The following is a 27995-nucleotide window of genomic DNA, read 5'->3' as shown; positions in this document are numbered from 1 at the left end:
GTAATTCCGTATTCCGCATTACTTAATGCATTATAACCGACTTACATTAATTGAAACAAGAGTAGGCAGTAATCATTTATTTAAATCTGAAAACAATAATGGCTAGGGGGCGGATGTGGATGACCTAAAAATCTATTTAAAATGATCGATAAAATGCCCTTAAAATAATGAAAAAATGTAGAAGCATAATCAAGCTTCGATATGACTATGCGGAATAATAATAATAATAATAATAATAATAATAATAATAATAATAATAATAATAATTAATCAGTTCCAGAACACATTTCGCTCCATTTGTAAAGCTACTTTTTTTGGTGATTTTTTTTGCATCACCAAGATTTCTAAAGGGAGGCCAAGGTTATACTAAAAGGACCATAGTGCAGAGAAGATGACTTTTAAATCACGCTATTAAACCTGAAGCCATAGTTCCTAAGCCTGACTACGAAGAATATATGGAAACTTCCGCCGTCTTGTATTGTCAGCTACTCTAGTTCATGACGACGGGAGGGCTTGTAGTGGAGACCTAGACCAAATCATTTTGACTCGTAGATTAGACATTTATACTTAAAATTTGCATACAGGAGTGAGAACTGCTTATGTTACAACTATTTGTCGGTAGGAGGGCCCACATTGGGCGTTGAGCGTGTCATTCAACCTGCGGTCCGCAGGAGTATATATGGGTCGCACGCGGACGCATCTCGCTGTGGTCATGGAGGTGCTGACGCTGCTGGTCGTGGTGCACGCCGCGCTGGGGCTGCCCCCTCAGGTGAGCGAATGACATTTGGCGAGGCTGCATTATTTTGTTAATTTCCAGCAAGTGTTCTAGTTACGCGCAACACACACTCACTGTGTTGTGTTGTATTTATTAACATTCCATGGTATTCATACATGCTTACAGCTAGAATATGGAACAAGTCAAAAAACTTAATACTATTATAAAATCTTAATTTATAGTCACAGTCTAGATGAAATATATACAGACGAGATTTACAATATAGTCTACTAGTACAACACAAAGTTTTAGTATCAATTTCATGAAGTGTTATTGAATGTCATGAATTCAACTACAGAATAGAAGGCGTGAGAAATTAGGTACTTCTTTAATTTGGCCCTAAATAATTTCATGTTTTGAGTTTCATTTTTTATATCGGTAGGGAGGCTATTAAAAATTTTTACTGCCATATAACGCACTCCTTTTTGATAGCACGATAGACTTGTCGATGGAGTATGAAAGTCATTTTTTGACGTGTATTTATGCTATGAACTGTTGAATTAGGTACAAAGTTTTCACGATTGCAATACATACGAGGAAGATTATTAATGAAAAGATATACTGACAAGCCATGGGCATTATTTGTAGTTTTTTTAAATAGTCCTACACGATTCCCTAGATTTGGCATCTACTATTATTCTAATTACTCTTTTTTGTAATAGAAATATACTGTTACTATCTGTGGAATTTCCCCAGAATATTATTCCAAAACTCATTACCGAGTGGAAGTATGCAAAGTATATTGTTCGGGTATACTTAAATATTATTTTGCATACATTATTGATGTATTTTAAATATCAACTCATGCTAACGAGAGATTATAATTAAAAACGGCTATCCTACAGTGAACCACGACAATTATTTATGCCTCCCACGCGTATATAGAGTCCTGTCAGCGCCATCTGTAAACAAAAGAAAAAAGTCACCTATTTTTCATCCCCCTGTGTTCTTTTCCTTCCTCTCTCATCTTCTGCTTTCTTTTCTCTAACTCTCTTGTTTTCCATTATCTCGTTTCTTCTGTTTTTTTCCTTCTCTCCTCTTTTTCTACTCAAGTGTTCTAATTTCTTAGAGATTTTTTTTTAAATTTCCCACCCCACCGAAGAGTAGAATTCAACGAACACACTATATGGATACCATTTACTCGTTTCCCAATAAGCGGTCCGTGGTTCGATTGGCGTCGTGGGCAATGGAAGAGATGTGACTGGGTGTTTCAGGACGGCCCGAAATGTGTCTGCCTAGTGTTGGGCCGTAGCTGTATACCCTCCCCTGTACAACAGTGAAGTGTAAGTCGGTATAGGTTAAGCAGAATATGTAGTCACCATCCTTTCTTTTCACTTAGCTTCTTTACGTGGAGGAAGATGTCGAGGTGGTATATCTCAGAAGGACGTCCTTCACATCTGCCAGTTCCAACGAAGAGGCCCTGTCTCTGGATTACGATGATGCTGATTCGGAACTTCGTTATGAATTTACAGCATTTGGGAGGTAAGTTATGTAGGTAACATATTTTATTACAATTTTATTGGAGATTGAAACTGATATTAATGTGCACAGTGATTCAGGAGGAACAGTGTGGTAAATATTTTAGTGGCTGGTAGTACGGACATTGTGATGAGGCATAAAAAGTTCATATGAACATGTGCTCAATTTTCAACGGGTGTGGACTACAGCTGTTTGAATGTTAGCCTCAGTGCGTCATGTCTGCGTAGGGCGCTTACCTTCCATTTCCCTCTCATTTCACCTGCCATCTGTAATAGTAAAAGTAGGCGGGGTGATGTCTTGGGAGTAGTACAGGTTTGCGATCATAGGCGGAGTTAAGGGGGGTGGGGGAACGGAGGGACACTGCCCCCCCCCCCAAACTTGTCTGACTTTTTTCTTTCTATTGACATATTGAATTTAAAAGATCTTTTTTGCTTTTGTTTATGATAAAGTTTCTGTGCTTAAATTGGTGAATTAATGTCTTCAGATCATGGGTCTGGACTGTAATAGGCTATTTATTTCAAATTTCTGAAATTTCAAAATCAAATTCATACTAGAAATCTTATTTGTGTGTGTATTTTTGCGTTTGTATCTAATGACGAACTTATAATCTGTAATAGATTGTACAGGGAATGAATAGATACAATACAATACAATACAATGTATAAGAATTTCAATAGCTCATTTGGGGAATGGAAGCACTGTAATGTTTCTTTTGTAACAGCCTGTATTCATGTGTTAGAAGTCTGCAGGTGTTCAGGCCGCCACTTGGAGATGTATACTGCAGAACAATGCAGAAAAGCGAAAAGTGATCCGGGTATAATGTGTAAACTTAAAGACGAGATTAAATAAAATAATTCGAATTTACATTTTTTATAATATTTTCAGGAAGGTAAGCTTCATATAGGAAAAGTTTCTGTTACGGTAGTACTGTTACCGTACGTGGTTTTATTGATGTATGCATGTGTTTTTGTACGAAAGAGAAAAAGAGTTTTAAGTTATGCCCTGTTATAATTTGTAGTAGATCTACAGTTCAAATCCTATACAACTCGGTTTGAAAAATCGCGGATATGAATGTAAGAAACTGCTCCCCGAAAATACCTTTATTAAATGATCATATTCCGATATACTGTACCACGGTCAAGCTATAATGGGGGATGAAATAAATGATGTCCCCCATAACTCCGTTATATGGGGATTCTATGGTTTTGCTTTGCACTCCCCCCCCCCCAAGGAAACCGTTCTCTCTCCGCCTATGTTTCCGATGCTGATATGGGAAGAGCTTGGAACTTATTATCTTACTCGTGTGTGTCTGTGAGGGCTAAGGAAAGTTGATCCATCTATCAGCACCAGATTCACCCACACCACGTGTTGGACTGGGACAGTCATCGCATGATGGGCCAATGTGAAACTAAGGGCAAGGCTTCATTTTGGACCCGGCTCTTGTAAAGCCAGCCAGTTGTCCTCAAGGAATTGAACCACGTGACTGATGAGGAGAAAGCAAAGCACCCCTCTAATGGGCTCTTAAGGAAGGCTAGAGGTGAAATTTCTATTTTGTATATGTTTTAAGCGAGAGACTTGAGTTTTCATTTTTAAAGGTTAAGTACCGGTATTAAAAAAATAGTAACTTAGCCTATGTTTTCAGTATTTTTCATCTCCTTTAAATTTTAAGTATCACATCTGAAATTATTTTACAATACCATTGATCTCTTTTGAAAGTTTTATGTTCTCATATTTTTTAGTTTTATAGCTAATTCGATAAAAAAAACGTTGATGAATATGACGGACATTAATGACATCATCGATGATCAGTGACAGGTTAGATTTGGTATGCCTTGTTTATACGTTATTTTGGTAATCATAACAAAAGCCTGAACAAAACAAATCTAACCTGTCACTGTTCTCGATGAAGTCCGCCATATTGACTAACGTTTTCTACCGAATTACCGTTTTGTCTTGTAAAAACTGAAGAAAAATTAAATCTGTTCATATTCATATTTATAAAATTTACAGATTGCGTGCACACATACATTGTTTTATTAAAATTACCAACATAATTTTGTTAACTATACTTTATAGAATATGTAGTAAACATTACAGCTTCCTAGCATAAAATTTGTGGAATCCTTAGCAATATGAATGCAGAGAAGTGGGCAAAAAAGAAAGTATGGAAAAATGAGTTTAAAAGTTTACATGCATTTTAAACTTAATGAGTGCAGCCATTTTAAAGATGGCGTAGTTAATGACACAACCGCCAAAGGCCTCTAAAACTTCGTCAAGTGTAAAGTACGTAGGCATCATAGGTTCATTTTCTAAAAACGAAAAATGTGATTTTTGACCAAAAATTTCCAAATTTTCACCCATCCTCCATTAAAATTTCATAATTTCGGTAAGTTTATTGGAATACCCATCTCCCAGGACTGTATCTCTGAGACTGCGCCCCAACACGAACCTGGTGGCGCCCAGCTTCAGGACATACAAGCAAGTGGACGACCACTGGGTGGAGCCCCTGCCACAGCCTGCCAGCAACTGCCACTACCTGCAGCATGGGGGCGGTGTGGTGGCAGCCCTCAGTGGCTGCCTCCATCCCAACGCGCTGGTCAGTATTGTGCATGCGCTGCTCTCATGAAGAATTTCTCATGGAAACGCTTTGTTTGTGATACTGAGAAGTAGTAGCACATTTCTCCAACATGCCAGTTTTCTCTGTAATCTGTAAAAGGCATCATGATAAATTTGCCACCAGTCTTTTGTAAGACATTTTTTAAAAAGTTACAGAACGCTCCACCTCAATTCCTGTCATATAAAGTCAGTCATGTTTTGCCTCCTAGTTCTTGTTGTATTTCACATTTACCACTTTTCTCTTCTCCGATATGTCACTTCCACATTCATTTGTATTAACTTTTGCAAACTGATTAATCACGTTTTCACTACTTACATTATCACTTTTCACCTCTGAATTTATAAGGAGCCCTACTTCACCAACAGTAGCACAGTTTTGTAAACAGATGCCAATCAGGAATGGGTCAAAAGTTCCTCTGTGCCTTTTAAATTGAAGTCCTTTACTATACATAGCAAGAGCAAAATGCATTGTGAATATTAAGGCCGAAGAATGTCTCAGAGAATAAGAGGTGTGAGATCTTGTTCTCCTTCTGCTTTTTCGGGTCAAGATTTCTGCATGTTAAGAGATGTTGCTTGTTCATTGGGTCTAACTTGCATAATATGCGTCCTGGTCAGTTGATGATATTTGTTCTGTGCCCTGTTGCCAAACGGAATAATTCGACTGCTTCTTCTTGTGGTTTCTTTCTAATTAATTGGAATTCTCATGAATGTTTTCCTCTGTGATTTTCTCATACTTTTGTTTCACTCGCTTTTTCATGATGTTTTTAGCTCATATTTACTGAATTTTCTAGTTATGTAATTAATTTTAGTCCCTCTTTTTGCCAATAATAATAATAATAATAATAAAATTAGAGACGAGAATTTCATGCACTATAAAATCCCAAAATATGCATGCATTCATGCACTATCAAACTATGAAACATGCACGATCAAGTGAAAAATAGGCCTACATTAAAATAATATATGCACTTTCATTTTTTTTTTTTTTTTCAAAATTTCTTATTTCACTTCACTTTTTTTTTTTTTTGCACAGTTAACAACTAACAACATTTCTAACTTGGTTTCTGTGAGGTTCCTGCGCTTGTCAGTCAATATATTTTTGTAGGCAGAGAATGACCTCTCTACATCGCAAAAAGTTATGGGTGCAAACTTGAATAAATCTTTTCTTTTTATTTAGTTTTCTTTTCTGTTCCTTCTTCAATCCTGATTCCTGAAGCTAAAATAAGAGATATAAAAATCGAGAAATTGTGGTGTCCACTTGAAACCATTAAAACATGCATTTAAACTGAATATAATGTATATTATATGTATGATTAAGCTGAAATTGCTTAAATATGCATTATGCATGTTTTTATCCGCAAAAAGGCCAAAACATGCAAATATGCATGGAGAACGTACACATATTTGAAACCGGAAAGTAATTAAACGGATAAGTACTAAATTTGAGCTATGTCTTATGTTCCTATAAAAACATGCATTTGCATGGAATTCTCGTCTCTGATGATGATGATAATAATAATAATAATAATAATAATAATAATACTTATTAGCAGTTAAGCTTTGTTTGTATACAATAATTACAAGTTTCTGACATGATCAAATTCTTAAAATTAAATACGAATAGATTGAAATTATATACAAAATAATTCAGAATAACAACTATATTAACTCCATATAAGTTGAAATTATACAACAAATTACAATAAACTACAGGGTTGGGCTCCAGTAACTGGCCTGTGTAATGTCAGTAGGTCAGAATTTAAATTTTCACGCTAATTAATTAATGGGATATAAAATGAAAGTGAAAGTGAATAGCCTAATGCAAGCAACGAAGTGTCTGTAACCTTCACAATAAATGCTGCATCCAGACACTTCTGTGCGCTTCGTTGTGAGATGAGGTGGACTGATTATCCGTGCCCAACTGTTTACTTACAGAGAAATTATACAGAAAAAGAGAAAGTAGTTTCCTGTTTCATTTGGTAAGAAATTTTCTTTAGTTTAATAAGTATAAATATAAACAATTGTGAAGCCAGAACTTGCAGCTAAGAAGTCAAATCCTTGTAGCCAACGAATATAAAATAGTAAGTATTACGATGATGATGATGATGATGATGATGATGATATGTGAAACATTGAATAATGTGTTGAGTGCTGCCTCTCACAGCAGTTCCATAGTTTACAATAAGAATTTAATAATTTCCTGCCATCTCTCAAAATAAATAATTCAGTTGATTTTTCGTGCATAGGAATGACCAGGTTTGAATAGTATAATGGATGTCTTTAATTAAAAAGTGCATATTCCACACAGCATGGATTTGTGATCTTGGACAACTCCACGTTGGAAATAAGGCCAATACAGGCTGAAGCTGCCGTCGTTGTGGATAATGGAGCCCCACACATAGTGCGCAGGACTCCCACAGGTACGTTCGCTTCTCCATCTTCTCTTGTTCTCACAATTGTTGCACTTCGTGTCTTTGCAGTATTTTCTTCTCCGTCCTCCTCTTCCTTTCTTGTCAAGTATTTTCCCCCCAAATTTATTAACTAAAAATGTGTTATGTTTGATTGTATGGTCAATGATCTATTTCTAATCTTAATATTTTAACAGTTTTAAATCTGTATATACATTAATGTTTCATGATATCCTTTGCATGATTTTATTTTATATTTTTAACAAAACATGGTTGAATGTAACCCATTGTATTTCAATGTAACTGTTCAATTCAAGGGTAATAATGATCTCAAGATGGTTTTTATAAAACGAAAACGTTAATCAAGAAATGAAATAAAACTAAAACATTGTACTTTTAAATCAGATAAGTTTATGACGGTCATTTTGAAAAAAAAAAAAACATTGATAAATCAATACAACTTATCGGAACAAAGATGGGTATTAAACCCAGAAGTGTCTTTGTTCCATTTTGTTTACAAGTTTTTTCTTTTGCAATTTGAAGTTAAATAATTCAGTCTTAATACAAATTTCAGTGGAATGAGAAATTAAAACTTCACTTCTTTCACTTTAAATTTTAAGTAATGAATGCTTGATTTATTACCTTACGATAATTTCTGCTCCTTGTTGTTTCAGTTGCAATTAATTCATACAAATGCCTCATTATCCAGGCTCTGTTGTTCCTTGCAATAATGTAATCGTACTGTTCCCAGTGGCGAACCTGCAGCTGCCAGACGTGCTGGGGGACTCGGCAGTCACTGAGGTAAGCATGCGCAGGTCTGGAGGGCGCTGCCCTTGGAATCGAGTTTTGCTGCTGGTGAGAAATGGAGCTAAATTTCGCTTGAATCTCTTTCTTCCAAGTTAGGGTTCTTTTTCGTACTACAAACTCAATGAAGGCTTGCTAAGAGTTTATGAGTAGCGTGGATTTTTTCGTTAAACAAAAAATATGTCGATACTCATTGTGTAGAAAATAAATATTATGTTTTATTTAACGACGCTTGCAACTGCAGAGGTTATATCAGCATCGCCGGATGTGCCGGAATTTTGTCCCGCAGGAGTTCTTTTTCATGCCAGTAAATATACTGACATGAGCCTGTCGCATTTAAGCACACTTAAATGCTATTGACCTGGCCCGGGATCGAACCCACAACCTTGGGCATAGAAGGCCAGTGCTATACCAACTCGCCAACAAGTCGACTCTCATTGTGTAGAAGTTGCCTTGGTAGACCCACTGTACTCTCTGACATAATTGCATTTTGTACATTGAATTTTGTCTGTCTCTTCATCATTTCAGAATTTACCAGTATCATACTTACGTGAAAAAAAAAAAAAAATTCTTTAAGCTTATTTCTTACGTGGAGAATATATGCAGGTGTACCAGCCAGGGTTTCACTCCGGCAGCTGATTCATACGTAATGACGCTACCATATGTGGAGGATTTGATCCTTGCTTTTGCGGTTAGTATTGCGTAATGATGTACTTACCGAATTCACAATTCATGTTCGAAATGACGTCCTTGTGATATCTGGCAGGCTGCACATCTGAAGATATGTCCAGCAACTCGCCGCAGTTCGTTCTTCGAAATGGCTCGAATTTCGTGCCAGAAATTTTATTTGAGTTCCTGAAGTGAATGTGAGTTATTCGCGGTAAACTTTACTTTTAACCACTGAGATGGAATCATGCTTCGTAACTATAAAAATTAAGGTGGGGTCAAGTAGTCCATCATACACTGACTGTTGGAACCACATGCAAAACCTAAGTCTGCTGGGATAATCAGGTTCCGTTAACCTCTGAACTACACAAATTTAATGGTTTCGTATCTCTTATCACTGAAGACTGTGACACCCCTACCTGCTGAGCTACACGGCAGGATAAATGTTAAGTGTTTAAATGTTATGTTTTATTTAACGACGCTCGCAACTGCAGAGGTTATATCAGCGTCGCTGGATGTGCCGGAATTTTGTCCCGCAGGAGATCTTTTACATGCCAGTAAATGTACTGACATGAGCCTGTCGCATTTAAGCACACTTAAATGCCATCGACCTGGCCCGGGATCGAACCCGCAACCTTGCGCATAGAAGGCTAGCACTATACCAACTCGCCAACCAGGTCGACCTGTAGGATAATGTCATAGTACTTCTCTCTAGTCGGTGGCCAATTTCATCTAACATCTCCTCAGTGTGAACACACTTCACACATGCTCGTTTCTTATCCAGTACTGATCCAGTTGTACGAAATTTCTTCATTAAATTGTAAATCATTGCTTTAGAAGGCTCTGGCGAATCAGGGAATGACTGACGGCAGTTACAACTGTTCTCCAAGATTCGTGTTTCACAAAGTTGTCGTCAATAAACACTCGTTGTTCCAGGCTATATTTCATAACGGACACACTACTGCACTCTAAATGTACGGTATACAGTTGTACCCTCACTGTGTGAACGTGTTTACGTGACTAAATACGAAACATACGCGAGCAAGAGGTCTGATCACTGCGATGACGCAGCGGTTACTACGCATACGACCTTCTGCTGACGCCAGTCTAGCCCTGGCTGACTCTGGCATCAGAATTACTTACGCTACGATGTAGAGCTGATGTCGTGCAAGAAGCTCCAGAGGAAAGTAACATCTCCTGGGTCGGGTATACTTGGCAGCATGGGGACTGAGCCCCTCTTCACTGGTCCTACAATATTTACTTTTTAGGTTGCTTTATTTAGTTAACAAATTAGATTATGTATGTTGGAATTGCTGTGAATTTCTATTAAGAACATTCAGTTATCATTCTCTTACTTAGCAGTTATTTGTAGAAGAGATGAAAAGACTGGACTGGGCGAGAGAGCTTTAGAAACATTTATAAAAGCAAGAGAAATGTGCACTTAGTTTTTCCGACAAATGCTCGTGTTAGAGTTGTTTACAAAAAAAAATTCATAGTTTAGCAGTTTTATTTTTATTTTGGGTTTTTCACTTCAATTTCAAACTCTTGATAGAGTTACATTTTCATTTATATTGACAAAAATCATTTATTTCCCTTGTATTCAGCCATCACAATTTTATTTTTATTGATTTTTTAGCCGCATTTTTATGAAAACTTATGCTTGAAACTCTTAAGTAATTGGCTCATAATAATTTTATTATGTTGAGATGCTCTAAAATTCCTTTCACAAGGTCAAATTACTGAATATTTTTCTGAGGAGGTCGTACACGACTCTGATAGCTGAGACCTTCATGCCTCCTCCTATGAAAATATACAAGGGCAACTTAACTGTGGCTTTCTTGGAGAGGAAGTGTGTTGCTTTAAGTATAAACTTTGCTAGAAAATATTGAATTTTACTTTTTCGAAATTTGAGATAATAAATATCGATTATATTATTATTATTATTATTATTGTTATTATTATTGTTATAATAGCTAACCATTTTACTTGCAGGCTGAGATGCAGGACAGACCAACACGAGCAACCCAGCGGCCAACAGTTGAACTGGCTCTCTTCTTTGATGCTGCGGGTTATCAATTGTTTGCACCATATTTCTCTGGAGACGACGCAAAGTTGCGAGACATGCTGCTGGCATATATGAATGGGGTAAAGTAAATTTATATTTGTTCATAACTACAGATGCAGCTGAATAATTGGTTAAAATATTAAGTAGCTATCAAATATACCTAACCTTTTATATTGCAAAATGAAATTCAGTAACATCAGACCTTTAGATCATGCTTCAGAGCAAAACTGATCTTCGTTCTTGATCACGCTCTTTTAACACTTACACTGATGAACTATTCAGTTATTTGTGTAACAACATCACTGTGTTACACTGTTTAGATTGTTGTGTTATTTCATCTGATTGACTAGTTTCGATGCTATTTCCATCTTCTTCTGAATTCTATTGAGTTCCCGCCTCTTTAGGAAAGGCAACTGCATGAGGGAGCACAAACTCCCTTTCATTACAACTCTTATGCACGCAGTTTACCAAGGTTCCCCAACTTCAGTCGTCTGTTTTTTTTTTGTTTGTGGATATTTATTTTGAAATGTTTCGTGTACTCCAGCCCTGATGATAAGAATGTTCACGAACTTCAGAAATGAATTGTTAATGGTTATCAACACATTAGAGACATGATGTGAACATTTGATCTTGTACAATTTTATTGTCGGTGATGAAACGTGCTGATATCTGCTTTATCACGAATGGTGGCGATGTTGAGCACATGTTATTCCAGTTCATATTGGATCTTATGTTGCCCCAGAGCGCCTGTACTGATGACACATATAAAACTCCATAGATTTCTGGACCTACATATGTTTATGGGGACTTTTTGTCCTCTCTTCACCTCCGCAGTTTGTATTTATAATTATGAAACCTCCTGTATTAACAAGTCACAAAACAATGCAGAAATGAGAAAAACTTAACTCGGAGATTGAAATAACATCGTGTCAAAGGTTCGTAATTCGGCTGTACACTCATAGTTCTATCAGGATGCAGGGAAATCTGTCCACTTGGAAATACATCTTATCATGCTAAATAATTCAGTATTGACGTCATCTTAATTATTATGTGCTGCGAAATTTACCTCTGTCAGGTCAGTTTTTAGCTTTTCTTCGTGTTTTGACCTTGTTATAAATAATAATAACTATTACGAATGTAAAAGTCAGCTGCACTTGGTTTCCATATGGCTGGGAAGACCCAATTCCTTTTTCTTCCCCTCCCCACCCCAGGAACACGTTTCTAGGTTCAGAACTCTCTTTAGGCAGAAAGAATATAAGAATTGTTAAGAAAAAAACAACTACGGTACATTTAAGTTAAGCGCAGAAGCTTATATTTGTGTCTCTTAGTAAAAGCTTAAGGTTGATGAATAGCTTTTCCTCTAAGTAGTCTGTAGGTTCTGAATATGGGATATCAGGTTGAAGTCTCTAATTCTGAACAAAATATCTTAATTACACACTTTTAACATGTTAAAATATGGTGTTCACTTAAATCGGCTACAACTGGCCATTTTCATAGAAATGGATTCGGAACACCTCAAAATCTGTGCTTCAGTGGCTGGCCAGGATAATATCTTTGAAAAATATTGGAGTGCAAGAGGTCAAATGACTTTATTGTCAAACGCCTGGCATTAGAAAACAACAACACTTTTAACATTTGTATCGCTAATGATTTGTTAAATTAACAACTTCTTCATTTTCTTCTTCCTCTTCTCCTCCTCCATGGTCCTCTTATTGGGGTGATCTGGCCCATCATCCCAGTAAAGGTGTTAGATCTTGTTGTGTTAATATTGTAACTTTTATTTTAATTAATGACCAGTGTCTGCCTGTTTTCGCTATCATCAGAAACTAGTCATTAATTAAGGTAAAAGTTTCAATATTAACACAAGAAAGTTAAAAAGTTGTTGTTGTTTTAACAGATCATTAGTAAAATATGTTTAATTGGAAATCATAATCTTGGCCTGAAAAAATACCATTTTCTTTCTGTAGTATTAGTGTTGTGAATCACAATTTGCCATTTTTTTGTGTAGTACTAGAGTGTTGTGAATCACAATTTGCCATTTTTTATTTCAAAGTAGTAATAAGAAATTAACGATGAACGTTGCAGGTGCAAGCATTGTACCATCACCCCAGCCTGGGCCACGCAATCGACTTGGCGCTAGTGCGCTTGGACCTGCTGTCCCATCAGCCTTCCGATCTGCCACACTACTCTGGGGAACGAGGGAAGCTGCTGGATTCCTTCTGCGCCTACAACGCTCGCAAGAACCCTGCTGGGGACACGAACCCCGAGCACTGGGACATGGGGCTCTATGTGTCGGGGTGAGTTTCTGTGACGTTACACATCGTGTAATTAAATTGCATAGTACAAAATAATAGTATGTTCTTGCTTATGTAGCCATCTTGACATTTTCATCACGTGTCAGTGATGCCCTGAAAGAAAATAAAGGTCAAATTTGCACTGTACGATGTAGGCTACTTTCCAGTAACTCTTAGGACTCTCCCAGCAAGTTCTGTGTTGCCACTCCTTTCCCTAGAACAGACTCTGGCAGAAGAACGGGCTATTTTAAGGAGTGTATTTCTCTCATAGCACAGTTGAAGAGCGATAAACTGTGCACTCATTCTGTTACCAATTCAAGCCATTTAGTCATCATGGAAAGGTGGAACAGCGCACAACGTGCTTTTGCAATTAATAGCTTTTACAAGAACAACGACAACTTTGAGGCTACTAGGCACGAACTTCGTCATTTTAATTTATGGCGCCATGATTCCTGTCCCATCTGTCCATATGACTTACATTTTCATCCATACAAAATTCAGGTGGCACATCAATTAAAACATCGCGATATTCTCAATGGTGGAGCGTTTTGTGGGAGATTTGAAATCACATTAATGTAGATGAAGACTTTACTGACACTTCGTGGCTGTCTGGCGAAGCACATTTCCATGTTTGTGGTAGTCCTTTAAAGGACGATCTCTTCAAGAAATAAACGGCAGACTATGTAGCTAATGATGTCATATATGTCATTTTGAGGCAATAACCAACTATAATAATCGCCCAGACTCTATATTTAACTGACATAATTTGTTCTAGCATTTAATTCCAATTTGCAATAATAATTCTTGTACTCTAAACTTCCACACATTGATATGTTTCAGCTTGGACTTCTTTGCTTACGAGAATGGGAGGAAGAGTGGAGTGACAATGGGTAAGTGCTGCATGCTTTGCGTGTCCTGTTGCATGTCACTTACTTCCTGCTCGCAATGGGCTGTGTTGCATGCCACTTACTTCCTGCTCACAATGGGCTGTGTTGCATGCCACTTACTTCCTCCTCACAATGGGCTGTGTTGCATGTCACTTACTTCCTGCTCGCAATGGGCTGTGTTGCATGTCACTTACTTCCTGCTCGCAATGGGCTGTGTTGCATGTCACTTGCTTCCTGCTCACAATGGGCTGTGTTGCATGTCACTTACTTCCTGCTCACAATGGGCTGTGTTGCATGTCACTTACTTCCTGCTCGCAATGGGCTGTGTTGCATGTCACTTACTTCTTGCTCACAATGGGCTGTGTTGCATGTCACTTACTTCCTGCTCACAATGGGCTGTGTTGCATGTCACTTACTTCCTGCTCGCAATGGGCTGTGTTGCATGTCACTTACTTCCTGCTCACAATGGGCTGTGTTGCATGTCACTTACTTCCTACTCACAATGTGCTGTGTTGCATGTCACTTACTTCCTGCTCACAATGGGCTGTGTTGCATGTCACTTACTTCCTGCTCACAATGTGCTGTGTTGCATGCCACTTACTTCCTGCTCACAATGGGCTGTGTTGCATGCCACTTACTTCCTCCTCACAATGGGCTGTGTTGCATGTCACTTACTTCCTGCTCGCAATGGGCTGTGTTGCATGTCACTTACTTCCTGCTCGCAATGGGCTGTGTTGCATGTCACTTGCTTCCTGCTCACAATGGGCTGTGTTGCATGTCACTTACTTCCTGCTCACAATGGGCTGTGTTGCATGTCACTTACTTCCTGCTCGCAATGGGCTGTGTTGCATGTCACTTACTTCTTGCTCACAATGGGCTGTGTTGCATGTCACTTACTTCCTGCTCACAATGGGCTGTGTTGCATGTCACTTACTTCCTGCTCACAATGCGCTGTGTTGCATGTCACTTACTTCCTGCTCGCAATGGGCTGTGTTGCATGTCACTTACTTCCTGCTCACAATGGGCTGTGTTGCATGTCACTTACTTCCTGCTCACAATGGGCTGTGTTGCATGTCACTTACTTCCTGCTCACAATGTGCTGTGTTGCATGTCACTTACTTCCTGCTCACAATGTGCTGTGTTGCATGTCACTTACTTCCTGCTCACTATGGGCTGTGTTGCATGTCACTTACTTCCTGCTCACAATGGGCTGTGTTGCATGTCACTTACTTCCTGCTCGCAATGGGCTGTGTTGCATGTCACTTACTTCCTGCTCACAATGGGCTGTGTTGCATGTCACTTACTTCCTGCTCACAATGGGCTGTGTTGCATGTCACTTACTTCCTGCTCACAATGTGCTGTGTTACATGTCACTTACTTCCTGCTCACAATGGGCTGTGTTGCATGTCACTTACTTCCTGCTCACAATGGGCTGTGTTGCATGTCACTTACTTCCTGCTCACAATGGGCTGTGTTGCATGTCACTAACTTCCTGCTCACAATGCGCTGTGTTGCATGTCACTTACTTCCTGCTCGCAATGGGCTGTGTTGCATGTCACTTACTTCCTGCTCACAATGGGCTGTGTTGCATGTCACTTACTTCCTGCTCACAATGTGCTGTGTTACATGTCACTTACTTCCTGCTCACAATGGGCTGTGTTGCATGTCACTTACTTCCTGCTCACAATGTGCTGTGTTGCATGTCACTTACTTCCTGCTCACTATGGGCTGTGTTGCATGTCACTTAATTCCTGCTCGCAATGGGCTGTGTTGCATGTCACTTACTTCCTGCTCACAATGGGCTGTGTTGCATGTCACTTACTTCCTGCTCGCAATGGGCTGTGTTGCATGTCACTTACTTCCTGCTCACAATGGGCTGTGTTGCATGTCACTTACTTCCTGCTCACAATGTGCTGTGTTGCATGTCACTTACTTCCTGCTCACAATGGGCTGTGTTGCATGTCACTTCCTGCTCACAATGTGCTGTGTTGCATGTCACTTACTTCCTGCTCACTATGGGCTGTGTTGCATGTCACTTACTTCCTGCTCACAATGGGCTGTGTTGCATGTCACTTACTTCCTGCTCACAATGGGCTGTGTTGCAGGTCTGGCCACAGTTGGTGGTGTCTGTCAGGACAAATACGCATGCGTTATTGCAGAGCTGGGGACCACCAACGTCTTTGGGAAGCCATATCCTTCTGCGGGTTTCACATCTGTCTACATTCTGGCACACGAAATTGGACATAAGTAAGTGCATATTGCGGTAACGAGAAGAAGGTGGTTTTGCCATGATGTCTTCCAGTATGTATGTGCAGCATTTTGTGTCCAGTATTGGACGAATTTTGTTCATGTTTAGTATCTATGGGTCAATTCCTTTGGCAATAATGTAGTTTTTGAAATATAAATCTTTTTACTCAGAAATTAACTTATATTTAAAAAATGCCGATTTATTAAAAGAGTATACTAATTTTCTTGATCGTGTTTCTTACTTAACGAATATTCCAATAAACCTATCAACCAAAATTATCACATTTTTTTTTTACATGCTCCACACTTAACATTGCACCTCATTCAGAAAGTATGCACATGAAAAATCATAACAATTGAATATTACAATTTTTTAAGTGTTTTAAATAAGACAAAATTGTAAAAATGGTGGTTTACTTGATGTAGGTTCAAACGATTTTCTTCATGTTTTTTCTTGATTTTTTTAATCAAATTGGTCTTAATTGATGGAAAATTATGTATTTTAATGTTCTTTAGTAACGTTTATATGCGGAAATCGATTCTGACAAAACTTTTCTCCTACTAAATCACGTGTTTATCACTATATACATACATCTTACAGAAGCCAGTGAAGCAAAGGAAAATTGTGCTTTCTTTGGTGCATCTTTTCTGGATAATTACCAAAAGGGTAGTTGGAGAAACCCATAGTGCTGCAGATGCACACCCCGGGTTTCATAGACAAATGTATCTGCTGTGAAACCTTCATGGGATCTTTTTTCAATTAGAAAGTAGCTAAAGCAAAACAATTTCTTTACTTTTTCTTTAATATAAAAACATCCATTAAATGATGGTAGGAAGGGTAGAAAGAGGAGAATAAATACATTTTATGGAATATAAGTATGGGGTGGGGCGTATGGTGAAGAAAAAATTACCATGACAGCACTACTTCTAACATAACAGTAATTTCAGTTAGAGTAGGCCTAACCAATTTATAAGATCAGCTTCAATATTGACGATGTACAATGAGGAAGTGAGCGTTGTTTCAGTTTGGGAATGCACCACGACAGCAGCCAGAACAGCTGCCCCAAGGAGGGCTACATCATGTCGCCGTCACGGGGCACCAACGGAGAGACGGTCTGGTCTACTTGCAGTGCTGACGTCATCAGCAAGTTGAGGTGTGTCATACATATGAGGTTGCGTGTCTTTACGAGAAATATGTAGACAGTAATGTGTTGATGGTAAAGCACTTCATTACTCTGCAAATTGCCTTATCCAGTTGGGCTACTTGTCTGAACGATGTGCCATCCAAGATTAAGCCGGACATGGACCACGAAGCCAGGTTCCAGGACGAGCCGGGCCAGAGATGGGGTGCGAAGCGGCAGTGCGAAGTGTTGCTGCGCGACAAGGACGCCGTCCTCTTCGACCCTGACAAGCTTCAGGTGAGATGCTTGATTTGATGGTGCTTTTGGGTTTGTGGTGATTATACAGAGTGGACCGCTCGAATATAGGTACCTAATTTCAATTGTATGTGACTGGTGAACGGTTGAAGATAGAACCTTACAGTAACGTTTATATGAAAGGAAAACTCAACAAGTTTCAAATCCTGTCGGTAGAAGATGCGCAGACACGATTTCTTTTCGAAGATTGTATCGATTGTCAAAATGGCGACACCGCAGATGAAAGCACAAACTGTGTTGTGGTATGCGGAGTTTAAATCAATTGTTAGAGTTCAAAGGGAGTATCGGCGAGTGTTTAACCACGATGCTCCAACTGCTAAAAGCATTAAGAAGTGGCACGATACATTTTTAGCTACAGGATCGGTGTTGAAGAAGCATGGTGGTGGTCGTAGAACATCCGAAGAAATGATTGCAAATGTTCAAGCCGCATACGAGCGAAGCCCGCGGAAGTCATTAAGAAGAGCTTCGCGGGAACTTCAAGTGCCAAAATCAACATTGCAACGAATTGTCCACAAACTTCTCAAACTGTACGCATACGAAGTGCAGTTAATGCAACGTCTGGAGCCGGATGACATGCTCCAACGTGCTTGGCAAGAAATCGTTCATCGCCTCGATATCGTCACAGTGACAGCTGGAGCTCACGTGGAGATATGGTGATGTGCATATCGAAACTTGTTGAGTTTTCCTTTCTTATAAACGTTACTGTGGGTTTCTGTCTTCATCCGTTTACCAGTCACATACAATTGAAATTAGGTACATTCGAGCGGTCCACCCTGTATTAAGTGATGATTGTGGTGGTCTTTATATCGTGATTTTTGTGCTGGTGATTTAGTGGTTTGATTAATGTGGTGGTTGTATTCGTGGCAATTGTTGTTTTGGGTATTAATAAGACTATTATTGCTAGCATTACTGCTACTACTACCACTAAAGGTGTTTACTACTGCTATGGTATTACTACTAATACTGGTATTGCTGTAGCTACTATTTAGTGCAGTGTGACCATATGTTGCTGAATTGTGGAATGAGGTGACAAATGCACTGGCAAAATAGGAAGTGAAACCCAACCTAATAGTGTAATAAAAGGAATGATAAGGGAACATCATGTAGACCTTCATTCAAAAATCTTGATCCTATCCCACTTACCTGCATCTATATCGAAAAATTTGTAAAATTCATAAAATGTCACAACGACGACCTAAAATTTAATTCAGAATTAAACTAGGGCCTGCACATGTTGCAATTTAATTATTGGCTATGATTCAACATCGATGATCTTAATGTCTCCCACTGGAATGAATACAAGCAATGGCTGCAGCACACTAGATGACAGTAGACATTACATTAGCGTTGTGGTTGATGTTGCAGGACATTTGCCAGAACCTCAAGTGCCGGACACCACATCGCTCAGGATTCTACTTCGCTGGACCTGCTTTAGAGGGCACCACTTGTGGACAAAATAAAGTTAGTTACTCCGTTACTGAACAGCCAACTTTGGTGTTCTAGTCTATTCCGTGTGCAGAGGTGCAACAATAGGTGATAAGAGGGTAAAAGGGGGTAAGATTTACCACCCTAAAATTCAGAGGGGTAAATAGTATACTTTCTAAATTCTTAAAATATTAGAGATGTACGTACTATAGTTTCTACTTTTCTTTATGATCAAAATTTGAAGTTTATAACTTATAATTTATGTTAATGAGATCAAAGGACTTCAGAAGAAGAATCGTTCAGAACTTGTTTCATGAGCACATATTCTTTATACCTCAGACTGGTGTGTAAAGACGGAAAATTTGTAGTCATGCGAAAAAATGAGCAATAATAATAATAACAATATGTGAAAGCATACATATTTACAAATACATTTCGGAGAAAATGCACAAAAGGAAGTGATGTTATCCTTGGTTGTAGTGGTGCCAGGGTGGGGACTGCATGCCAATCAAGAAGAAGAAGCCCCCTGCCAAGGTGACGCCGGGTGGCTGGGGTGACTGGAAGCCGGGCACCTGCTCGTCGGGCTGCATAGCCAAGTCCAAGGGTGAGACACAGGCAGCAAACCTGTCCCTTTTCATGATCAAGATAAAATTTTATACTAGACCCACCAACTCTTAACAGATATTCCCAGCAGTTGTGTCACTTGGTGCTTGCAGGGTTCCAGCCTAGACGTCGTGTTTGCGATAAACCGAAGCCGGTGAACACAGATGAGGGGTGCGAGGGGTCGAGTGTGGATGTGGTGCTGTGTGCAGACGAGAAGGTGGGCATTCCAGTCACTTACCGCTGTCACTTGTCGTTAGAGTGACTGAAGGCAGCCTTGTCTCGTTGCAGATTTGTAAGAAGAAGGGAAAGAAGCGGATTTCTGTGGCTGACTTCGCCACCAAAGCCTGTGCAAACTTCAGCAAAGTGCTTCCAGAGCTGGATGCGAAGGGGGCCGGACTGCAGGCACCCCACGAAGATGGTGAGTCTGTTATTACCAGTAGCTTCTTTGTTCCCCCCCCCCCGAAATTATCTGCTTTCTGCTCCATGTATCCAGTAAATTGGTAAGCTTGGTTGTAGTGATGTCCTTGTTTGGATATTTGGCCTCAGTTTAATTGAAGTTAACTTATATAAGAGCTAAGAAACTTCATGGTTAACTTTAAATCTCAAGCAAGTATGTAAAGAAAATCTAATTCATAAAACTGACTGTACACAAGGAGTAGAAATACAGTATTATCTGTACCTAAAAAAAAAGCGCTAAATTGCCAGCATTGGGAACTATTTACAGTAGATTCCCTAACAAACAGTGGCTTTATATTTTACAGATGGATCCCAAAATGGAGCAGTGCTGGTGCTACATGACCGGTAAATCATTAAGTTATGGAGCCACAAACTTTAATAAAGAAGTTGAAACCATTTGTTCAACACTTCAAAATCTGTTGTTCTTATTTTCAACAAGCTGTTATATTCGGTTAATCTAGAGCAGCTATTTCTACTATAATAACCAATCTGTCACTTAAAAGTAAGAAAATAACTGATTGTACACCATCTGATGGAGCTTAACAAAAGGATAATTTTCCAGTGGGTACCAGCACACTGTGGATTATCCGGTAATAAAACTACTGGCCGTCTTGCTAAGAAGGGAAGTAAACTCTTACAAACCCCCATGTCCACTTTATCATTTTGAACAGTTAAAAGATTAATAAACTCGAAATATTTATATTTTGTCTATGTTATAGAAGGCCATGACTGATGTTTATACTAACCTATATGATTTTCTGAAATATTAGTTTATTACTTTTCAACTGCTGGAGTTTTGGATATTTAAATGTTACATTACTGTGAATTAGTGGCTGCTTCATCTATGATCATGTTAGTGAGGTGGGTTAAGTTTTAACTCTAGTAGAGCTCTAGACATAATATTATACTATTTTCACAAAATTTCAAATAATAAAAGATGGGAGTGTCTCAATGTACAGCAAAATATAATTCTTGAATATCCAAGAAAAAGTGCAGTTGCATTCTTTCGATTACTCAAAGGGCATGACTGTTTGTCAAAATACTTGAACAAAATAGGAATTATTTCTTCACCACTTTGTCCATTGTGCTATCTTCAGGAAGAAATGGGTCAGAATCATCTTCAGCAATGTCCAGCCCTTTCCTCCCAACTCGCTGTGTGAGAGAAGTATTGGAGAATTAATGGCTTCATTGCCAACAAGTTGTGTGTGATGAATAGGGGCAGGAAGTTTAGGCTAAATTGAGCAAGAAAATATAAAAGGAGCTTGCAGTTGATTAACCAGTTTACATTGTTATATGTAGCTGTTAGTACCTATTATACACAATTTAACTCGTTGATGCTGTCCTTATGGGACTACCGGTAGTGGTCACTCATTAAGCCAAGTGTTGTATTAGATTTCCTTCTGTCATATCAGCAGAGGTTACTTTGCAAGCCAGAAGGATCCATTCTGTTACTCTGGTCTAAATCAGCATTTTAGAGAACACTCTTACATTTTTCACTATCAATAGTCTCTAAACACACACCTTCATCTCAAACAGCAGAAATAACTAAAATGCTCTCTCAATTAATATCACTCAATAAAAGAATTGTATTCCAATGGATACCATCCCATTGTGGAATCCTGGGAAACGAGAATGCGGATGCTTTAGCAAAGAAGGGCAGCACTGCTACTTACAGACCTGTTACTAAATCTACGTATTACTCTGTGAAGAGATTTATTAAATCTACATACTTAGACTTCAACAAACAAAATTTGATAACACAATCCCAAGGGAAAAAATGGAACTCTGCATCATAATCCACAGTTAATTCCCGATTTACCACGAAAATCGTCTGTAGCTGCATTTAGATTGGCAACAGGCCATGACTGTTTGGCCAAACACCTGCATAGAATTGGAATATATCAGTCCCCTAACTGCCCATTGTGCAACTCAAACCAAGAAATGGATTCGGAACACCTCAAAATCTGTGCTTCAGTGGCTGGCCATGATAATATCTTTGAAAAATATTGGAGTGCAAGAGGTCAAATGACTTTATTGTCAAACGCCTGGCATTAGAAAACAACATCATTTTTCCCTTACCATTAAAAGTTTTCCCCAGTCATGTCCTAGGAGAAGACTCAGTACAGTATTTTTATGTTTCCATGTTGGTGCAGCTCGCCTGTGGATGGGCTGCGCCATCTTCTGCCGCCGCAAGGACACGGGCTCCTACTACACGCCGCGCCTCGACCTCAACGACCTGGGCGTGGACCCCTACTTCCCTGACGGCACCTGGTGCCACAACGACGGCTCCTCCAACTATTACTGCATGCAGCATCACTGCTTGCCAGAGGTGAGCATTGCGTGTTCCAGCCTTGCAATTCATTGCTCTCTTCCTCCAGTTGGAGATACAGTATTTCATTATTAATTGTAGCAATCTTCAGTTGAACATTCGCTTTATATATTCAGTTCAATTCGTTTTGTATGTTATTATTAGACCTCGGATTTTAGGTTAAATGCCTATTTTTTTTCTATAGGAATAAACTAAAACTAGTTAAATATCTCCACATTTTATATAAAATATGAACGTTTGAAAGCGGTTTTATGGTGCCTAAAATGGCTATATTGTCTATTGAGACCTATTTCCAAGGTTTTAGGGCCTAAAATTGCCTATTTTTTTTTTTAATTTTCGTGAAAGCTTTGAGAGAAGAACAGAAATTAAGGGTGTTTGAGAATAAGGTTCTTAGGAAAATAATTGGGACTAAAATGTATGAAGTTACAGGAGAATGGAGAAAGTTACACAATGCAGAACTGCACGCATTGTATTCTTCACGTAACATAATTAGGAACATTAAATCCAGACGTTTGAGATGGGTAGAGCATGTAACACGTAAGGGCAAATCCAGAAATGCATATAGAGTGTTAGTTGGGAGGCCAGAGGGACAAAGATCTTTGGGGAGGGCGAGATGTAGATAATATTAAAATGGACTTGAGGGAGGTGGGATATGATGATAGAGACTGGATTGATCTTGTATAGGATAGAGACCGATAGCGGGCTTATGTGAGGGCGGCAATGAACCTGCGGGTTCCTTAAAAGCCATTTGTAAGTAAGTAAGTAGCAGTGAAAGAAAAAGTATTGAATATCATGGGGTAAATTTGGTTCAAATATCCTGTAATAGTTTGGTTGTATGAATGAAGAAATTCCTGGAAGGTGTGTGGTTTTGTTGAGCACTTGAGCAGATAGTAGGAATGTGATGAAACGGGAGGATATAGTTCTCCCTAAAGAAATCAGTATGGCAAATATTGCTAGATTTAAATATGCATCCATTGTTTCAGTATCATTGGAAAGAATTTTTTTCGCTTATAAAATGATTGTCTAAGAAAAGGCAAAGTTTCACAACAAAAAATTAGAGAAAAACGTTGTTATTTATTGCAATGGCAATTATGAATATTGTGTACATTAATTAATTAAATTGTAATGTGAGTACTCATGTATTAGCAGCTTTAGTGTAAAGAGGCCGATGAATTTATAAAAAATTACGTACCGGTATTCATATTTTAAGACTTAACAAAAACAAAGTTTTCAACCGCGATATTTTTGTTTACTCTTATGTCACTGTATATCATACTGCTTAATACTCACTAATTAATTGCATTTTCATAGTTGCTGTAGTTTGTGTGGATAGAAATTACATTTTAGCTACATAAAATAGTAGCTTAACTGCTTGAGATTGTAATTTTGGGTGTCTAAATCTACGTTTTTAGTGCCTATTTTGATAAATTCAGGGCCTATTTTAGGTGCCTAAAAGTTAGTTTTTAAGTGCCTAAAAATCCGAGGTCTAGTTATTATTTTCAGTTTGAAATCTGGCCAATAAAGTTGTATCACATAAATCTCATCTTGGCAGATTTCAGTCTGGATTTATCTTTAGCTATAATAGTTAAACTTCCACTACCATTTATAGTAGAATGTTGTGTAATTTTATTCTTGTACTCTCTCATTGGGTTTCAAAATATTAGGCTAATAATAATTCCTGATATTCATTTAAAAAACCATGTATTGTGGGTCCCTATCACCATGGTATGGCACGTCCTCAGGTTGCGGATAGAGGAGACGGCCTCCAGATATGGAGGGTAGCTGCGAATATATTGAATAAGCAGTCGTGGACAGCCGATGAGAGGTGGTCCTTCAGCTTGGGGGTTGGGCGAAGGGCTAAAACCCATCACCATAAAAAACAGCTTGTTACGAAACTGTACAATAAGTCCAGACGTTTGACATGGGCAGGGCATGTAGCACATATGGAAGAATCCAGAAATGCATATAGAGTGTTAGTTGGGAGGCCGAGACGTAGATGGGAGGATAATATTAAAATGGATTTGAGGAAGGTGGGATATGATGATAGAGACTGGATTAATCTTGCACAGGATAGGGACCGATGGCGAGCTTATGTGAGGGTGACAATGAACCTGCGGGTTCCTTAAAAGCCAGTAAGTAAGTAAATATTAATTTTAAAAACATTGAAATCTTACTGTCAGTTGTTTTTTTTTTTTTCACGTGAAACTAAACTTCTTAGATAATTGAATGTATCTACTTGCTCGATAATTTTATTTTGTTGTTGATTAATATTTTGCTTCACCTCGAAACATCATTACTTTATGCTTTGCTGTTAAAATTTTTAAACCAGTCTTTAGAATTTTATTTCGTTTGTGATTATCAATCTATAAATTATTTTCTGAACCTCATATTGTGACCTAATCATGTACGATTATAACTAACACTAAAGATGACAATTCGATTCGACTGTCCTCACGAGTTCGTCTTCCCTTTTCTGCAATGTTTAGCTTATTTCATCACTCCCAACTGGTGTTTATGTCATCCTTCACATCAGTTTTTTGTGCAGATCCCAAGAGAGAGGGAATGAGGGAAAGAGAGATGAAGATCACAATGCAAAAGCTGCATGGTTGGTGAATCCCTGTCCCCCAAAATTAGTTATGCGAATTTGTAATCTGTCCTTGGCAAGCAGCAACGCAGTGACTCAGTTAAGAGTAAGTGCAGTTTATTTTGTGTTTTTTTTTGCAATGGCGACATATTCAATGTGTGAACGTGTACACAGTTTGAAAATGTACAGTGAGGGACAAATGTTGAGCAGCTCGAGTATTTTCTAAGTCAAAGAATGCCACACTGCGCATGCTCTGGGCCTAAAGCCTGTGTGTGCTGCTTGTGTAAACTTCACTAACAATGGAAAAAGAATATTTGCCTTCATTTTGGTGCTTACCTAGGACGTTGCCATATCATAATGTTAAGAACAAATCTGTGGGCTCAAATATTTGTCCACAGTGTGAGTCCCTAGCTGTAGATGTGGGACACTCGCACTCTTTGTAATAACAGTTAAGAGCAAAATGTGGGTCATCACATTCATGCAGTCTGCTTCACTAAACTTGTCTGAACAGAACTTCCGGCTCGGCAAGAGTCTGCCTCACTTGTTTGGGAGTGACGACGTGCCCCTGCCACAGAACGCGCCCCCTCGCCTTGTGCCCCTGTCCGGGGACTTGCTCAAGTACCTGAGCCTGGGCACCGACGGCCGCCCCCTGCTGACGACCCTCAAGCCTGGCTCAACCCTCCCGCCTGCTGAGGAGGAATGGACGGACCACGACTACGTGGAGCTGCCCCCCCACTAGTGTAGACGGTTTTGTATAGTATTGTAAAACGTGCTTTCAGATACATCCATAATTATTCAGTATATGAACAACGACCATAAAAAATACCATATATTTGTAATAATTAGAAAAAATAAAATTATGTACATGTATTAGTGGAAGAAGCTTTAAATGTTGTGGTTGTACGTAAAACAGGTTACTGTTAAGTTGTTTTTTTTTAACTTTTGCTTCATTATATCAATTTTTTACATATCAGTGCTTGAAATTATATGTCAGATTGCTATTTTTTGTAAAAACAAGCCACTTGTAATGAAAATTAAAATTATATTCGAAGGCATAGTACGTGTCACATCACTTTCTGTGTCTTCCATAACCCTCTTGCTTATGAAGACTCCGCTATTCCACAATTGCCCTTTTACCCATTTGAGGGAGCCTGTATTATAATTACCGGTACCAGTATGTACCGGTACCTATATTTTAATGACGACATATTTGTGGTAAATAAGTAAGAATAGCCACAAAGTTACATTTAACTTGAAGTTTATCATCAATTTCATAATATAATACAGCTTACTTAGTATACTTCTGATAGTCGAGAAATTGAAGTTAATATTTTGTCTCATTTTAACTCGCCCTGACTCTGTAATAGGCAGAATGTAATCCTGAGGCCGAGGTTGACAGTAACCAGTCTTATTTATGTATAGTGAACCATAAGTGATGTCTTAATTTCAGGGAGTTAAATAGGTAAGACTGGAGAATGCTGGGTTTGCAGTGAGACCTGCCCTTGAGAAGAACACTATGAATGAATGAATTCTTTGAGATATTTGAAAGAAAAAAGTTTAATGCAATTTTGCTCGTTTTTGCTTTCTTTCCAAGATAAAAACATATTATATGAAACATTTCATAGCATGTTGTGGGAAAGTCATTGATTTAATTCCCAATACTCTCGGGGAGTTTAAGAGAGCAGTGTATTGTGATATGATCGAAAGAATTCTAGTTTTGTCCTTTAAATATGTAGACATTTTATCTGAAGAAATGTAACATTTTCAAATTGCTTTTCAGAACGAAAAGTTACTAAATATTTTGTTTGAAATATTTCAAAGAATAACCCCCTGAAATTAATATCATTATCGTACTTATGATTCATGGTTACCTATACATTCTCATTATAGAAATAGAAATATATATATTCTCCCTGTAACATAGTCCTAGTAAGCTTATATTAAAGTAATTTTCATCATTTTACTAGCTATCTCAAATATTAAATTAATTATAATTCATTGAATTAAATTAGCTCATAAATTAAGTTACTACTTTACCTTATAGATTTATCTAAATTTAAATAAATGTGTAGTGAAGATTATTGCTGGAGAACCTTTTAAGTGTAGTGAAAATATTTGTAATTTAAATTTATGTATTGTATTGATTAAGGCTGGTTGAGTGGAAGAGAAGGCCTTATGGCCTTAACTCTGCCAGCGAAAATAAAACATTATTATTATTATTATTATACATATATACTGTGTGTGTGTATATTTCTACTGAAGGTGCTGCATTGGTTCCTATGTTAGAAGGGCCGCTATATTTCTGGTATCTTAATGTGTCACTCTTTCTTTTATTCTAAAACTGACATTGATGTGACCTACTCGTCAAAGAATCCAGGGATGGCTGTACTGGATTATAATAGTAACTGTTAATACAGTTTTATTCTTAATGCTGCTACACATTGGGGGTTATATATTGTAGACAGTTCTGTTTATCTTAAACGCCGTTCCCTCGCATCCTCCAGAAATTAAGTGCTCGTCATGGTACACATTCCAGTCAATCAAAGAATTCTTGTCCATTTTGAATAAATCATTATTAGATTGCGTAAGTAGTTCCTTGTCATCATGCTTTCTTTATTAGAGATGAATATATCATAAAGAAATCACGGACATTCGAGAAAAATCATATTTTTTAGCAATAAATTTCTCAAATATTTCCAAAAGTGAAATTTTACATGTATGTATGTGAAAACATTTCTTTTATATAGGAAAAATGTTGATGCACATAATTTGCGCAGACCTGTAGTTGTGCTACATTATTCCCATGGTGAGTGATGTGATTCGCCCCCCTACAGCATCTGTGTCTTAATTTGCATTTTAGTGCCATGAATTCTTTGAAAACGCACAGTTACCACGCATTTAATACTTAATAATTCGAACGT

The 27995-nt window shown here is 38.2% G+C and overlaps 1 protein-coding gene across 1 annotated transcript; it reads left to right on the top strand.

Annotated features, from left to right (window-relative positions):
- The first annotated feature begins 342 nt into the window (after positions 1-342).
- Positions 343-26755, top strand: LOC138698209 (A disintegrin and metalloproteinase with thrombospondin motifs adt-2-like). Its single transcript, XM_069824034.1, has 17 exons — positions 343-769; positions 2115-2257; positions 4670-4850; positions 7179-7290; positions 8030-8079; positions 10741-10893; positions 12899-13110; positions 13948-13997; positions 16100-16241; positions 17267-17395; positions 17497-17659; positions 19043-19138; positions 19583-19706; positions 19819-19922; positions 19994-20123; positions 22315-22490; positions 25586-26755. Exons 1-17 carry the CDS (start codon positions 680-682, stop codon positions 25811-25813), a joined length of 2283 nt encoding a protein of 760 aa, XP_069680135.1. The 5' UTR covers positions 343-679; the 3' UTR covers positions 25814-26755.
- The last annotated feature ends 1240 nt before the right edge of the window (positions 26756-27995 follow it).

The sequence above is a fragment of the Periplaneta americana genome, chromosome 1 (genome assembly GCF_040183065.1).
Source record: "Periplaneta americana isolate PAMFEO1 chromosome 1, P.americana_PAMFEO1_priV1, whole genome shotgun sequence".
Taxonomy (NCBI): domain Eukaryota; kingdom Metazoa; phylum Arthropoda; class Insecta; order Blattodea; family Blattidae; genus Periplaneta; species Periplaneta americana.
Note: the sequence above shows the minus strand (reverse complement) of the source record. Positions and strands in the feature narration are given on the sequence as shown.

What these genes read in the sequence shown, in the direction of transcription:
- LOC138698209 (XM_069824034.1), top strand. Translation starts at nt 680, where the DNA reads ATGGGTCGCACGCGGACGCATCTCGCTGTGGTCATGGAGGTGCTGACG. An exon ending in CGCTGGGGCTGCCCCCTCAG is followed by an intron (nt 770 to 2,114) that starts GTGAGCGAATGA and finishes CTTTTCACTTAG; the next exon opens with CTTCTTTACGTGGAGGAAGA. An exon ending in ATGGGGCTCTATGTGTCGGG is followed by an intron (nt 13,111 to 13,947) that starts GTGAGTTTCTGT and finishes GATATGTTTCAG; the next exon opens with CTTGGACTTCTTTGCTTACG.